Source organism: Gavialis gangeticus, unplaced genomic scaffold (assembly GCF_001723915.1).
Source record: "Gavialis gangeticus isolate Ggan-Ray unplaced genomic scaffold, GavGan_comp1, whole genome shotgun sequence".
In the NCBI taxonomy this organism is placed as follows: Eukaryota; Metazoa; Chordata; order Crocodylia; family Gavialidae; genus Gavialis; species Gavialis gangeticus.
This window is the reverse complement of record NW_017729032.1, coordinates 71,378,144-71,392,725: the sequence shown is the minus strand read 5'-3', so window position 1 is coordinate 71,392,725 and position 14,582 is coordinate 71,378,144. Positions and strand designations below refer to the sequence as shown.

The 14,582-nt window shown below is 45.7% G+C and overlaps 1 protein-coding gene across 1 annotated transcript in view; it reads right to left on the bottom strand.

The window, feature by feature from the left end:
* The window catches only part of VWA8 (von Willebrand factor A domain containing 8), a gene marked incomplete at its 5' end in the record, with an annotated part of 370,441 nt that overhangs the window by 346,103 nt on the left and 9,756 nt on the right, over nt 1-14,582 (bottom strand). The window contains one exon of the mRNA XM_019523815.1: nt 3,384-3,461. Within this exon, the coding sequence (XP_019379360.1) occupies nt 3,384-3,461 (78 nt within the window). The remainder of the gene's footprint in view (nt 1-3,383; nt 3,462-14,582) is intronic.

Below are 14,582 nucleotides of genomic sequence, written 5' to 3'. Positions count from 1 at the left end.
GTGAGACCGTTTCAGGCTGGACATAAGGAAGAATTTCTTTACTGTCCGAGCCCCCAAGGTCTGGAACAGCCTGCCATCGGAGGTGGTTCAAGAACCTACTCTGAACACCTTCAAGAGCAAATTGGATGCTTATCCACGGGATAAGCCTATGACCCCAGCTGACTTCCTTCCCTTTGGGCGGCGGGCTGGACTCGATGATCTTCTGAGGTCCCTTCCAGCCCTAATGTCTATGAAATCTATGAAACCTTGACAGGATCCCCGTTGGGAGGCAACTTGAGGTAGGACAGCGGGAACAGCTACAAAGTTTAGTCAAAGAATTTGAAGATGTCTTCATGGATAGTCCGGGGAAAGTTGTAGGGGTTGAGCATAAAATTATTACCAAAGAGGATCATGTAGTGCGGGAGAAATGGCAGAGGATCCCATATCGTAGATATCAACCTGTTAAGGAAGAGCTAAGAAAGATGCTAGCCCTAGCCCAGGGGATTATCACGCCATCACGCAGTCCATTGGTAGCAGTTACAAAAACGGATGGAAGTTTGTGGATATGCATAGACTTTCGCAAACTAAATGCCATGACCCAGTTTGATGCGTTCCCCATGCCACAGGTGAGCGAATTAGTGGAGTGTATAGGACAGGCGAGATTTATATCAACACTAGATTTATCCAAAGGCTACTGGCACGTGCCTTTAAGAAAGGATGACCAACCCAAGACCGCCTTCGGTACACCCTGGGGTCTTTTTGAATTTAAAAGAATGCCATTTGGGCTTAATGGAGCGGCAACTACTTTTCAAAGGCTGATCGATTGGGTACTTGCTCCGCATCAAGGTTACGCCTCTGCGTATATTGATGATATTGTAATTTACACAGAGTCATGGGAACAACACCTAAGGGCTTTAAGAGCCATCTTACATGAGCTGAGGCAAGTAGGACTGACAGCAAACCCAAAAAAGTGCGCATTGGGGAAGAGGGAAACTAAATATCTAAGATTTTTAGTGGGGCAAGGATCTGTGAGACCCCTCGCTGACAAAGTGCAAGTTATTAGAGAATATCACACTCCTACGATGAAGAAGCAAATGAGGGCCTTCTTAGGCTTGCGAGTTATTATCGGAGGTTTATACCTAAGTTTGCGGAGGTAGCAACCCCTTTAGTCCAGGCTATTAAGGGCAGAAAGTCATATGGCATTAAATGGAACGCAGGCTGACGGAAAGCCTTTGAAGATCTTAAGCAGGCCTTGAGCCAAGACGTAATACTCCATACCCCCAATTTCACGCTGCCCTTCACCCTGCAGGCCAATGCTTTGGCGTTCGCACTGAGAGCAGTTTTGTCTCAGGACATGGACGGAGTGGAGCGGCCGGTGGCCTATGCCAGTCAAAAATTGAACGAGCACGAGAAAAGGTATTCCATCGTAGAACATGAATGTCTCGCTATCCGTTGGGGGGTGGACTATTTTCGTTATTACCTGTTGGGCCGTGAATTTAAATTGATAACCGACCATGCCTCCTTGAGATGGTTAAACACCGCAAAAACGGATAATGCCCGCATAATGAGGTGGGCATTGGCTCTGTGAATACAGTGGCTGACTTCCTATCTCGCCGTGATGAAGATGGCCTGAATGAGATGAAAAAGAGAGAGGAAGGAGAAGAAGCCAGCAAACAGAGTGAGAACCTAGTAAGGCAAGAATGCGAAACACCTAGAGGTGTCTTGAGGGTCGGGATGTGTGAGAAAGAGAGAGAGTCACAAGGCTCAAAAGCACAAGGGCTAAACAAAGGGTCAGTGGCCCCAGACCTACAACCCGGCAGAAACCCTCCTTACCCAGGTGTTTCTGGAGGGGAGGGGCTGGGAACTCCAATGCTGATATAAAGAGCCCGGAACAGGCAAGAGGGGGGAGCACGGAACCAGAAGGAGGAGGATCGAGCCGAGCCACGCTGCAGGGAACCTTGAGAGCAACGTGGAGAGCTGGTAGGAGACTCCTGCAGAGAGCAAGCTCCCCAGAGGGAACTTAGAGCGAGGACTGTTGACCCGGTGGTACTTGGAACTGCTTGTTGCCACCCCGGGAGCCGGGGGAGCCTGGCAGAGTTTGGTACTGTAAAGTCCCTAATAGAGGGGCACTCTGGAATTTTGGTACCGTAAAGTCCCTATAAGGGGCGCAAGACAAAAATGGTGTCACGGATGGACCTAATGGGATATGGGGAATCGTGACGACCTCAATAAGAGGCTCAGGGAGAGCCACCAAAGAGACGGTAGGGGAAGAAAAGAGGGACTGACCTCATGAACATCAATTTTGTTTGCGCTCTGCTAAAAGGAGCTGGAACAATAACCCAGGCCAGGAGTACTTGGTTTTGTTTTTTTGTTTTTCTTCTTCTTGGGATGGAGGTCACGTGGAAGGACCAAATGGCCGATCAGAAACCGGTGGAACGGGCGAGGGCGTAGGGGTGGCGGAGCCCTCAGGAACATAGGACCTTCGCAGGACAACTATGGGACGACTAATGGAACTACATATCCAGGTAGTGAACCAACTCCTTTAAACACCAAGTCATGGCAGGCAAAAGCGTGGGTGTGTAGAACTCCAATTAGAAACCGTCTCGCTCAAATCGGCCAGCAGGCAGTGTCCTACAGGCCTGCAAGTGACAGAGATACTTGACACACTGCGGTGGAGCAAATATGGGTAAGGGGCAGATGGTAGGAGTGAAGGTAACAGGAGAGTCAAATTGCCTGCCCCCTGCACCTTGCCCCCCACTATGCCAACACGCATTTAGCACCTACCCCCTCTCGCCAGTTGCCTCCTCTATGCCTGCCCCTCCAAGGCACCTGAACCCCCACCACTTGGTTCCTCATCCCACCTGCCCCCATGCCTGCTCCCCCCAGCACTGACCCCCTGCCACTGTTTATCCTCCATCTCTTCTCCAGTCTGAGACATAAAGCCCACGGTCACTCTAGGCTTCATTGGACTATGAAGCAGTGGTTACGGCAGTGACAACTCTGACCCTAGCCCCAGAGCCAGAGCTGCCGCTGCCACTACTACATGGCTAGGTGGGGCCTGGAGCCAGAACTGAGGAGTAAGTGGCAGAAGGAGGGTACAAAGGTGGCAGGAGGAGGGTGGGCTCCCTTCACTTGTACTCAAATCCAAGATAAGGGGCTTTTTCTCCCTCCATGTTAAATAGGGAAAATAAACCTCATCTTGGTTTCAAGTAAATACAGCACTTGGTGGAACTGGATGCCAAGAAGCCAGTTCTGCAAATCGTCACTTACAAATTTACCTAGTCTTTGACACTGGAACCTTATAAATCCTAGTTTCAAAGCTGCTCATAGAGCTAGATGCATGGGAATTGGGCACCAATATTGAACATAATACATTCACTATCAAAAGGCAAAGAGTTTCTTACTGTAATTCTGTGGCACAAGTTCTGGGTTCTTTGGAGTTCTGAGTTTAAATGATACATCTCCTATCGTGACAGTATCACCTAAAAAAGCAAAAAAGTAATATAGTCAATGGTTTGGGTTTTTTTAAAGGTACCATGTGCTAGCAACAAGGTGACACTCTAGGCCAGTTGTCTCCAACCTTTTTAATTAGGAGATGACCTTTGGCATTTAAAAGCAACCTAAGATCTACCGTGTACCAACCCCCTACCCTCCCCAAGCAGTTAAGTTTATGGCGAGGGTAGATTGAGGCAGAGGGAGAAAAAATCATTTGGACGTTAGCCTCCCCAGCAGGTAAGTCCCACACGGCCAGGGCCCCACTCAACCTACCCCTGTTCCTGCCTCTGTGGCACTGTCCCTCACCGCAAGGGCCTCAATCTAGCCCCCATCCCTTCCCTCCCCCATGGACTAACCTGCTGGCCTGGGGCATGCGCATGCATGAACACAGGCACGCAGCGCCCCCAGCCCAGCCTTGGAGTGACTCCAAGAGGCTCCAAGATCTACCAGTGGATCAAGATCCACTGGTTGGTTACCACTACTCTAGACCTACAGAGGAGAAAAGATATAACTCCCCATTCAGAAAGCAGGCTCTGCTGAGTTTGGAAACTATTACTGTACTACCACTTGTCATTTGTCAATAGATCAAGTACCAGGATATAAAATCAGGAGGATCAAACTTCCAGCCTGCGGAGTCATGTCATTTAGCCTGCAGGGTTTGTAAACGAGCCAGAGGGTGCCATCACCAAAATCCAGAGTCCAAAGTCCTGCTGGGGATCCACATCAGTGGCAGAAGGCTGGTGATGGGTACAATAATCCCCATGCCACTGCCAAATGCATCCAGATCCAGCTCATTAGAACCCCATTACTGATCCTGTTCACAAGAAGGGGTTTGGTTGACACCCCTGAATTCCCCATTAATATTTTCTTTTATTTTGTGGAATGCACACTGTTCTGTGTATTCCATAGTTATGAGAATCGTTCTTCACTACAGAAAAATATAGCTGTACAACCTCACCTATAGCTTAAAAAATTAAGCTCCTAGCTAATGACTGCAGAAATTAACTTCAGAAGTGTAAAAGGACTACTGAATGCTGGAATGGTGACCTGCCCAAGTTTGCAATGAAGAGTTTCACTAACAGCTGCAAGAGGTGCAAAGATATGCATATGGATCAGGGTCCCCTGTGGTCCATCACTGCAAGCAGGGGAATGTGGCTTCTACTTAAGAAGGCAGAGAATTCAGCATTTTGCCATGCATTTTACCATTTTTTTTTTTGCAAGGAAAACACCTGTCAATTTGTTTACTGTTTTCCAAAACTAACCAAGAAATACTGAAGAGATGGTGATGTCTACAATTAATGTCTGCAGACCCTAAGCACCTCTATGCAGCCCTGAGTTAGCCGCCTGTGAAATGGATTCAAAGCACTTAGGCACCTATGTTACTGGATCCAAAGGACAGACGCATCCTTTAGTTTTAAAACACAGCCAGAGGAGAAGAAAAGCTGGTGTCCTATAGCAGTCTCCTCAGGAAGGGATCCTATAACATGCCATGCACTTGCCTAGAAGTAGGATATTCATCACCTTATGCGGTTCAAGCAAGTGACTAGGTTAGAGGTAAGATCGGGCAAGGGTGAGCACTCTTCCCATCCTTCTTTTTGAGGCTGTGACTCTGTACAGGCAAAGGAAATCTAGAAAGGGTAGTTCTGAGTTCTATACCAGGGTCTACTTTTAATGCCTTTTGTATTAAAGTGTCATTAGATAACATGCACAAGTAGTGGTGGGAACAGGAAGTAGAACACATCACAGGATGACTATGAGCCACAAATGTGATGTGGCCATAGAAAAGCAAATACAATCTATTCCTAGGACATATTGGCCACATCCTCACAAGCAGGGGCATGCAGTTGCCACGGGGAAAAAAGCAGCAGCACAAATCTGTGCCACTGCTTTTTGCCCAAGCACACTCCTCTGTATATGGGGTTAGTGCAGGGAAAAATGCTCTGGGTGGGATAGGGGAGGCTGGGATCAACACCTGAGCTGGTCCCAGCAGCCTTTCCTGTGGCTGTGGGGGCCTCCCAGGGATCCAGGCGCACACAACCTGGCTGGCGGCTCGAGTGTGGCTCTGGCTGGCCAGGCTCCAGTTTCAGGCAACGCACACTGCTGCCACATGCACTGCCCCACTTTTTTTTTTGGTGCAGGTTTTTTTTTTTTTACACCGGGGTCTCTGGGCTGCAAATTAGCAGTGGAGCGAACACCTGCATATGCAATGCATGTGGTTTTCAGCACCACAGGTGGGTCTGTGGTGCTGCAAACCATATGGGTGCGCTTGTCTGGACTTGCCCATTATGGGAGGCATTTCCATTTCAGATAGGGAGGTATTAACAGCAGCTTTTGAGGCATTAGTCCAGTGATACTTAAACAAGATGCTGTGGCTCCCTGGGATGCCCTGTAATCCTTTTAAGGGTGCCAGGGGTGCCACACAACACTAGTATTGTAAGATGTTCAAACATGATTCACAAGATAAACCCAGAGATTTCACACAGGAATCTATAATGTTCAAAGATTCTAACCTGTTGCTGTCTTTCTGAGTTTAGTGCAAAAAAAATTGCTTTATTATTTTTCTGTAGTGAAAAAACAAATGAAAACTAAGAGCTGGCATTTCAAGAAGTACCTTGGGCCTAATGAGTGCCTTGAGACTAAGCCTAAGCCTAATGAGTGCCAAGGGTGCCTTGAGGCTAAGAAGGTTGAGAACCACTGCATTAGTGAGACTTCATCTGATGCTATTCTGCATACAATTCTCATTTCTTACAAACCCGCATGCATTCTGGTCACCCATGTTCAAAAAAAAAGATTAATTCAAAATGGAACAGGTACAAAGACTTCTAGGACAATCAGGGGAGTAAACAATTTGGCTTATGAAAGAAGACTCAAAGAGTACTGCTTGGTTTAGCCTGGTAAAACGGGCTCAGAAAAGATATGACTCAGTCTCTAGAAATACATAATGGCAATAACACCATGGCAAAAGACAGACTATTAAAGCTAAAGGGTACCTGGCATTTACATGAGACTATAAAATAACCATGAATTAAAATAAGTTGGAAAGTAGAAAAGGGGGAGGATCTGGAACAGCCTCCCAACAAAAGCCAGGACAAAAAACTAGTTTTAAGATGGAATTTGGCACGTTTATAAAAGGGATTATGTAAAGCAGTTGACCAAGACAGTGGGGAACTTTATGCCCCAGGAGGTCCCTTCTAGACCTATGGCCTTCTGACTAGCTCATATTTCCAAAAGCATTTTTTCCAGGCGAAATGGAACTTCTCTGAGCTTTTAACAATACTGTTAAAGAGCTCAATATGTTTGTGATCATTAGATACATCATTTGAGGCATAACTTGGACACTTGTACAAGGGAATAACTGGACATAAAAATGTTGCAGGTCACCATGTAAAGGGGTGCACAACGGAGGATTTCACAGAGCCACCTCTCTTGTCCTACACAAGGTGGATGGAGAAGAAAGTGGGTGACAGTCTGCAGTACATTTTCCCAGCACAGCTGAGCTGCTTTAGAATAAAACTGATATCAGGGATTGAGTTGGTAGTGATCACCTTTTCTTGGCAAGAGGGGAATCAGGAACCATTTTGTCACTCTAAGGTTTTCTTGGGACGACATGAATACAACAGCTTTTTACTCAAGGCTTGTGGTAAAGTAAAGATCCAGTCCTTTTTCTCTGGTATTACACTCTGTGCCTGGAAAGTTTGCAAAAGCCCTTCCCATTCTCCCGTGCTCTATCAGCTAACACTGATATATTCTGCAGTCTTGCTGCTCTTATCTTCTTCCAACACTCCTTCACTGACTGTACTCTTTTTTAATGGCACTAGCCAATATCCCATTGCTAGCAGACATAAATCTTTTATTTGCAACATTAAGTTCTTAATTTAGCTCCATGAAGCCACATTAGGTTTCTTGGGAGTTAAGAGCTATTGGCAGGGGGCTGGGGGGTTGACCAACAGAAGTGTACAATGCTTTAATTATAATATCTTGTAGCCTTTTTTGGTTTTTTGTCTCGCTGTTTATTTCCATACCATAGTCATCCTCCAGTTCCTGAATCCTGACTATTCAAGCATGCTTGAACAAATCTACCATGCAGTAGTGCCTCAATCTTTTTTTTTTAAATATCAGAAGTGCGGCTGTATAAAAAAAACAAGATATTGTTTCCTAGAAGAACTGCTGCCCACATGTTTGAATGCGTCAGTCTTTCCCTGCCCCTAGTTGATTAACAATTTAACGATGTAACTATAAGCTGGCACATACATTTTCTCTCTATGGACTACTGATAAAAGTTCTAGTAGACTAGCTTAAGACTACAGCAAAAATTTCACTTCCCACTTTGTTTCTTCCTCTTCAGCTTGAATCTGTCTTCCTCACTCATAGTGGCCATTAAGGATTGGTTTCAAGTAGATCAGTGGTTCTCAACCTTTTTGGACTCAAGGCACCCCTCACCAGACTCTAGGCAGCTTTCTGTATGCTTGTGAGTTGAGTGGCACCCAATTTCAAAAACTAATTTATATATTACAGTTCTTATTTCTTTTCAGAGAGGCATGGCAGTGAGGATAAGGGATTGGCCAGGCAGGGACAAGCTTGAGCCTGCCCGTATCTATTTATCTCCTCACAACTCTCAGCACCCTTCAAATGATCTGATGCCACCCTGGTTGAGAATCACTGAAGTAGAAGGATGGAGGTAGCTGAAATTTCACTAGTGTGTCTAGGGAATTGCTGCTTCCCTCAAGCACCACAATTTTTCTCTGCAGCTAATCTTCTTGACTGTTATAATTCCTCTTAGAATACATTGCCTGATTTATGTTTTAGGACCTTAGTGCCAGTTTATTTTCTCATCCTCCCCCAACCAGTAAGCAAGGAAAGAAGAGTAGATGACTAATGAGCTTCTAGCTTAAATTGCTGAAATTCACATTGTAAATATTCTCTCTCACTTGCTGATACACAAACACTTTCCAAATACCATAAGCATAAGGTGTCAAAGGCTGAAAGGACAAGATGTTAAATGAGAGATGAAAGAATAGATAAATATAAAAAAAATCCCCCTTTGTTATTTATGATTTAAGATGCTACAGCCTTTAAAACTACAACAGTTTGAGATTACTTTTTTTATAGGCTGAACACTACAAAGACGTATAACTCAACTGAATGCACTTAGAAATAAGATGGATAATTTACTGAGATTGGCCTATATAAATCATGAATTGTGTGACCTGCAGGGCCTTTACCTTCTAACTTGTACATAGATGATGCATAAAGGTTGACAGTGGGTGTGCACAACTCCACACTGCTGCTGGGTGCTGGCTCCGGCCAGGTTGTAGCCACACACGCTGCTCCCCATTGGCAGCAACCAAATTGCTCCGTCACTGCCACCCTTGCTGGTGCCAGGCCCTGGCTCCAGCCAGGCTGCAGCCACGCACCCAGATCCTTCAGTTCCATAAGCACAGCAGCCAACCCGCTTCCCCTCACTGTCATGTGCTCCCACCCGTTATATGCAGTGTGTGGGCAGGAGTACCATGGCATGCAGCAGTGGCCAGATGGGAGTCTGCAGGCTACATGCCAACCCCTCATGGGCCACCAGTTGGACAGCCCTGGTTTAAGAAGCAAAGACCAAGCTAATGGCTACCATTAATAACTTTAGTCTCCTTTTCACCCACTGTCCCAATGGAGTTTAAAATGTTGTCACCTACAGCAGTGTTTCTCAACCAGTGAGTTGCAAGAATATATGAAAGGGTGGCAAAAAAATTTAAAAAATGGATCAACAAACTTAAAAATGGATTCTCTTTTAAAGGAGAAAAATGTGGGAAACCATGGTTTTTCCCTTGCAGGCTGGCAGAGCTCCAGCCTGTGAGGGGCTGCTTGGGGCTCCTCCTGCCCCACATACCCACCCCCTACTGAACATGCTGGAGGGCTGGGGCCTGGGGGCAGTGGGTCAGGAGTGAGGGGCACTGGGTCGGGACTAGCCATCAATGTTTAAAAATGGGTCCTGGTACAAAAAACGTTGAGAACTACTGACCTAGAGGACATGACTTCATAGCAGTTAGCCCAGGCTTTGATCCTAAGCCTTCCATCTACACAGAAAAACTTCCAGCTTGGGCAGAAGTTGCTTTAAGCTCCTGCTAGCCCATGTGGCTGAAGGTATAGGCTTAAGCTTGATTTGCACATCAGCCTGAGCTGACAATCTGCTTACAATACAATGAAAATGAAAGCTATTTAAGCACAGGTATTTCTATCCCTCAGTGCTGCCTAGGCTCTGTGCTGTCTTGTTTACCTCCTCCATTTTTCTGCATGAGTCTTAACCCCACATTCTACTGCACTTCAACAGAGATGCCACCCAGGAAGTCCTCCCTACAGAGATGCCACCCAGGAAGCTATATGCTGCCAGCTATCTACAATCTGACACCAGCCTCCTGGGAAAGCCGTTACGTTAGATCAGTATAACCCATACATGGAAATAAGTACCCGAGGGTGCCTACGCACAAGTGCGGAGGCTGCTCCAATGCACTGGAATTGCTGGAGTGTGGCAATTATCGCACTCTGTATCAGCGTCCCTGCCCTTAAAAATGGCAGCAGGGACACTCGAACTAAAGCTCATCCAACAAGCTTTAGTTCAAGCGCCCCCACTGCCATTTTTATGTGCAGAGATGCTGATACACAAGATGCAAAGACATTTTAATTAGAGCAGCTAATTATAGCCCCCCACCCCATCCAAAGCACATGTGAAAGTGTTCCAGAATGATACCTTTATCTCCAGTGGACAAGAAAGGAAGAGAAATCCGTCAGGTGACTTATGAATCACTTTGCTGTTTGATCAACTTCCTCTTGCTAGCCAATGCTATTTGCTTTTGCCTTCTGAAGTGTCTGCATGAGTAGCTCAATTTAAAGAACTGCTTTTGTGTCACTACCACAGACAGTATTATACAAGAAAGAGATGAATTCATAGAGTGGTGTTGTAAAATATACCATGAAGAGCCATGGGATATCCCTCCCATCAGAAGCCCCTTCTATTGCACAGGGGCCAGCCATTAGAGCACTGCTGTGAAAGCAGTCTCGAGTCTGACAACAGCACAACTTTACAATAGAGACAGTCCACCCATTCTAGACTAGCCTGGTCTCAACTACTCTGGTCAGACTAATTCTGCAAACTGAGGGGGAAATGGAAGGCTGGAATGAGCCCCCAAGGTATATACAAAGGGCTAGGCCCACAAAACCAATAAAACAGATGAGCCTTTACACACAAACAAGCTAAGCATCAGGAGTATGATTAGAAAATGGACAGTCAGGGTTGACCCTAGAGGGTCACAACTCAGGGGATCAGAAGCAGACAAAGTCAGGAGCAGAGAAGGTCCAGACCAAAGCCAAGGGGTCTGTAAGGGACTGAGACAAAGGTGACTACCCTAGGCAGAGCTATGAGTAAGAAGGAGGATCAGGAACTTGAAGCAGGGATTCAGACCAGGGTGACTACCAGAGCAGTCTGGAGCAGGCAGTAAGGGACTGAAATGTGGGTAATCGACAAGCTACAGCCATGAGCCAGGGACCAGCTATCAGAAGACAGGGGTCTTGACTGGAGTCAGCAGCGGGTGGGCAGGGGAGGGGAGATGGTCAGGGGCCTGCAGGTCAGGACCAAAGGAGTCAGGAGGCAGGAACTAGGAAACTAGGACTCAATAGGGAAACTAAGAACAGGGAATTAGAAGCCCAAGGCTAAACAGAAGTATTTATCCTGTACTGTAGCTTCCTGGGCACTGAAAGATCTGCAGCTTAAAAGCAGGCAGCTATAGCCAGGCAGGCAACCTGGGGCAATCTAGAAGCAGTTAGGCTGCTGGCAGCCAGGCTTACTCAAGTAGCCAGGGTCAGTTGGTAGCAATTTAGCTTGCTTGCTGCCTGGACTCCTGACACTAAGACATTTGCAGTGATCAGGGAAATGGGGAGATGTGCTTGTGGTGTGCCATAAAGGAGAACTGGATGTACAAAGAACCCCGAGGACAGGAAATCGAAGAACTGGGAAACAAGCCCATGGTATGTAGGATAGACACTGCAGAAGTCTCTGAAACAGAAGGGACCAGGAGTAGGAAGTTTCTGGTAGGAATAAAAAGTAAGGAGACCCTGGCACATGCCATAAGCTCAGTCAAAAGATATATAGCTATGCTGCAATCCAAAGATGTGACCATAGCTCAGGCACACATCCACAAGACAGCTAATGATTGATAACCTATGGAAGCTGACACCTACTTATCTAGAACTGCAGTTCAACAAGATTAAAATACACCTCTATTCCTGCTGATTGATACAGGTTCTTCAAATGATCATGGGTGGTCAGGATGTAGGCCTATTAATCACATGTCTTCCCCCATGCCTATCCTCATTTAATAATGGGGCTTCTTGCAATACAGCTGTCCGCCCACATGAATTACAATGCAAGAAAGGGCCCTAGGATTACATCTCATTTCACAGTTTTCTCATTATGCTTATATCATATTCATCCACCACCACCCCCAAAAAGCCACCCTAATTTTCTTATTATTCCTATAAATTGAGAAGAAACTTATAAAGTATAAGGTTATTATGAGACATACACTCAGAGACTTATAATGGTATGAGTAACTTATGAAGAAAACCGGATTACATTATAAATACAATTAAAACTGTTGAGTGGCAAAAAGGTCTCTTAATACATTTTTCTATTAGCCACTTTCCTTGGTGAAATAATACATTTTGAGTAAACAAAAGAAACCAATTCATTTGAAATGGCTATTTTTAAAAGGCAGAATAACCCACTATAATCCTACAAAGGATTACAACTTTATTTGCTGTGGTCAATAAACTTATGCACTACGAATAATTCCAAGCACACAGGATCAGGGAGATAACGGGACATTAGAAAAAGATTAAATTGAGTTCAATGACTGGGTTCTGTCTTTTGGTCTCTTTTCACATCTAAAATCAAACAAGATTAACACTGCAAAAAGTGAACTTGAAACATCTACGATTCTGTCTTACATTTCATAGATTTCATAGATTTTTAAGGTTGGAAGGGACCTCAGTAGATCATTGAGTCTGACCCCCTGTCCTGGGCAGGAAAGACCACTGAGGTCAGATGACCCCAGCTAGGTGCTCGTCTAGTCTCCTCTTAAAGGCCTCCAAGAGCACCACCTCCCTTGGAAGCCCATTCCAGATTTGAGAAGCACTCACCGTAAAGAAATTTTTCTAATGTCTAATCTAAATCTGCTCTCCATCAGTTTACGGCCATTGTTCCTAGCAACCCCAAGGGACACCCTGGTAAACAGAGTTTTCCCTAGCCCTTGCTGTCCCCTCCCCCGACAAATTTGTAGATGGCTACAAGATGCCCTTCTCAGCCTTCTTTTGCAGAGGCTGAAGAGATTCAGGTCCCTCAATCTCTCCTCGTACGAGTGGCTCTGCTCTGGACCCTCTCAAGGTTATCCACATCCCTACTGAAGTGCAGTGCCCAGAACTGGATGCAGTACTCCAGCTGCAGTCTTACCAATGCTGCATACAGCAGAAGTATCACCTCCTTAGATCTGCTTGTGATGCACCTTCTAACGCATGAAAGAGTGCGGTTGGCTTTACTTATCACTTTGTCACACCGACGACTCATGTTAATTTTGAGTCAGCCATGACTCCGAGATCCCTTTCTGCTGCTGTGCTGCTTAGAAAGTCACCCCCCAGCCTGTAAGTGTGTTGGTGATTCTTTCTCCCTAGATGTAGCACTTTGCACTTATCCTTGTTAAACTGCATCCTATTCTGTTCTGCCCACATTCCCAACCTGTCCAAATATGCCTGAATCCGCTCCCTGCCCTCCACCAGATTTACTCTGCCCCATAATTTAGTGTTGTCCACAAATTTGGACAGAGTGCTTTCCACACCCTCACCCAAGTCACTGGACTGAACCCTGGGGAACTCCACTGCCCACATTTTTCCAGGTCAAAAACGATCCGTCCACCACCACCCTCTGTGTGCACCCCATAAGCCAATTCTCCACCCACCTGACTGTATAGTAATCCACGCAACAACTGCTTAATTTGTTTATAAGAATGAGATGCGATACTGTATCAAAGGCCTTTTTAAAATCCAAATAGATGACATCTACCTCAACTTCTGCATCTAAGAATTTTGTGACCTGGTCATAAAAAGAAACAAGGCTAGTCAGGAAGGATCTACCTGCTATGAAGCCATGCTGGTTGCCCTTCAGCATTATTTTTCCTACTGGACTCCCACAGATGGGATCTTTAATAATTTTTTCAAAGGTTTTCCCAAAGATAGAGGTGAAGCTAACTGACCTATAGTTACCCGGATCATCCTTTTTCCCCTTCTTGAAAATAGGGGCTACACTGGCCCTTTTCCAGCCTTCTAGGACAAGTCCTGAGCACCATGAGTGCTCAAACAACCTCGCCAGTGGTTCTGCAATGACCTGGCCAATTCATTCAGCACCCTTGGATAAAGCTTGTCTGGGCCTGATGACTTAAACATGTCCAGCCCCTCCAAATCCCTCTTTACTAGGTCAGCACTGTCTTATTTGCTAGTATTCATGTGATCCCTTCATATTCTAACACAAACACATTTAAACTGTTAAGGTGTTTGTAAGTGGATGGCTTAGCCTACTGATAGGAAATGGTTTGATATTAGAGAGCTCCTCAGCCAGTCCTCCCAACTCAAGCAGTCTTTAAATTGCAAACAAATAGGCAAACAAGCAAGCAAAAAACCCAAACCCTGATGCCTTGTCACAGGCATTCAGAAAGGAACCCTCTGGGTGCCTGTAGACATGTGGGACGCTTGCTCCAACGTGCTTTAATGATGTGCGTCAGAGCAGACTTGATTAATTGAGTCTGCTGGAGCATGGTAACTGGCATGCTTCAGCAGCCTTGGCATCTTGTGTATTCAGCATGCCTGCACTTCAAAATGGTGGCAAGGGCACTTTAATGAAAGCTTGTTGAACCAACTTTAGTTAAAGCACCCCTACCACCATTTTAAAGAGCAGAATGCTGAATACATGAGATGCTGCGGGTGCTTTAACTAGAGTGGCTCCTGAGAGCTACTCTAAAGAAAACACCCCCGCGCCCCCTGCCCCCATCCCCAGAGAACATGTAAAGACTCCCTTT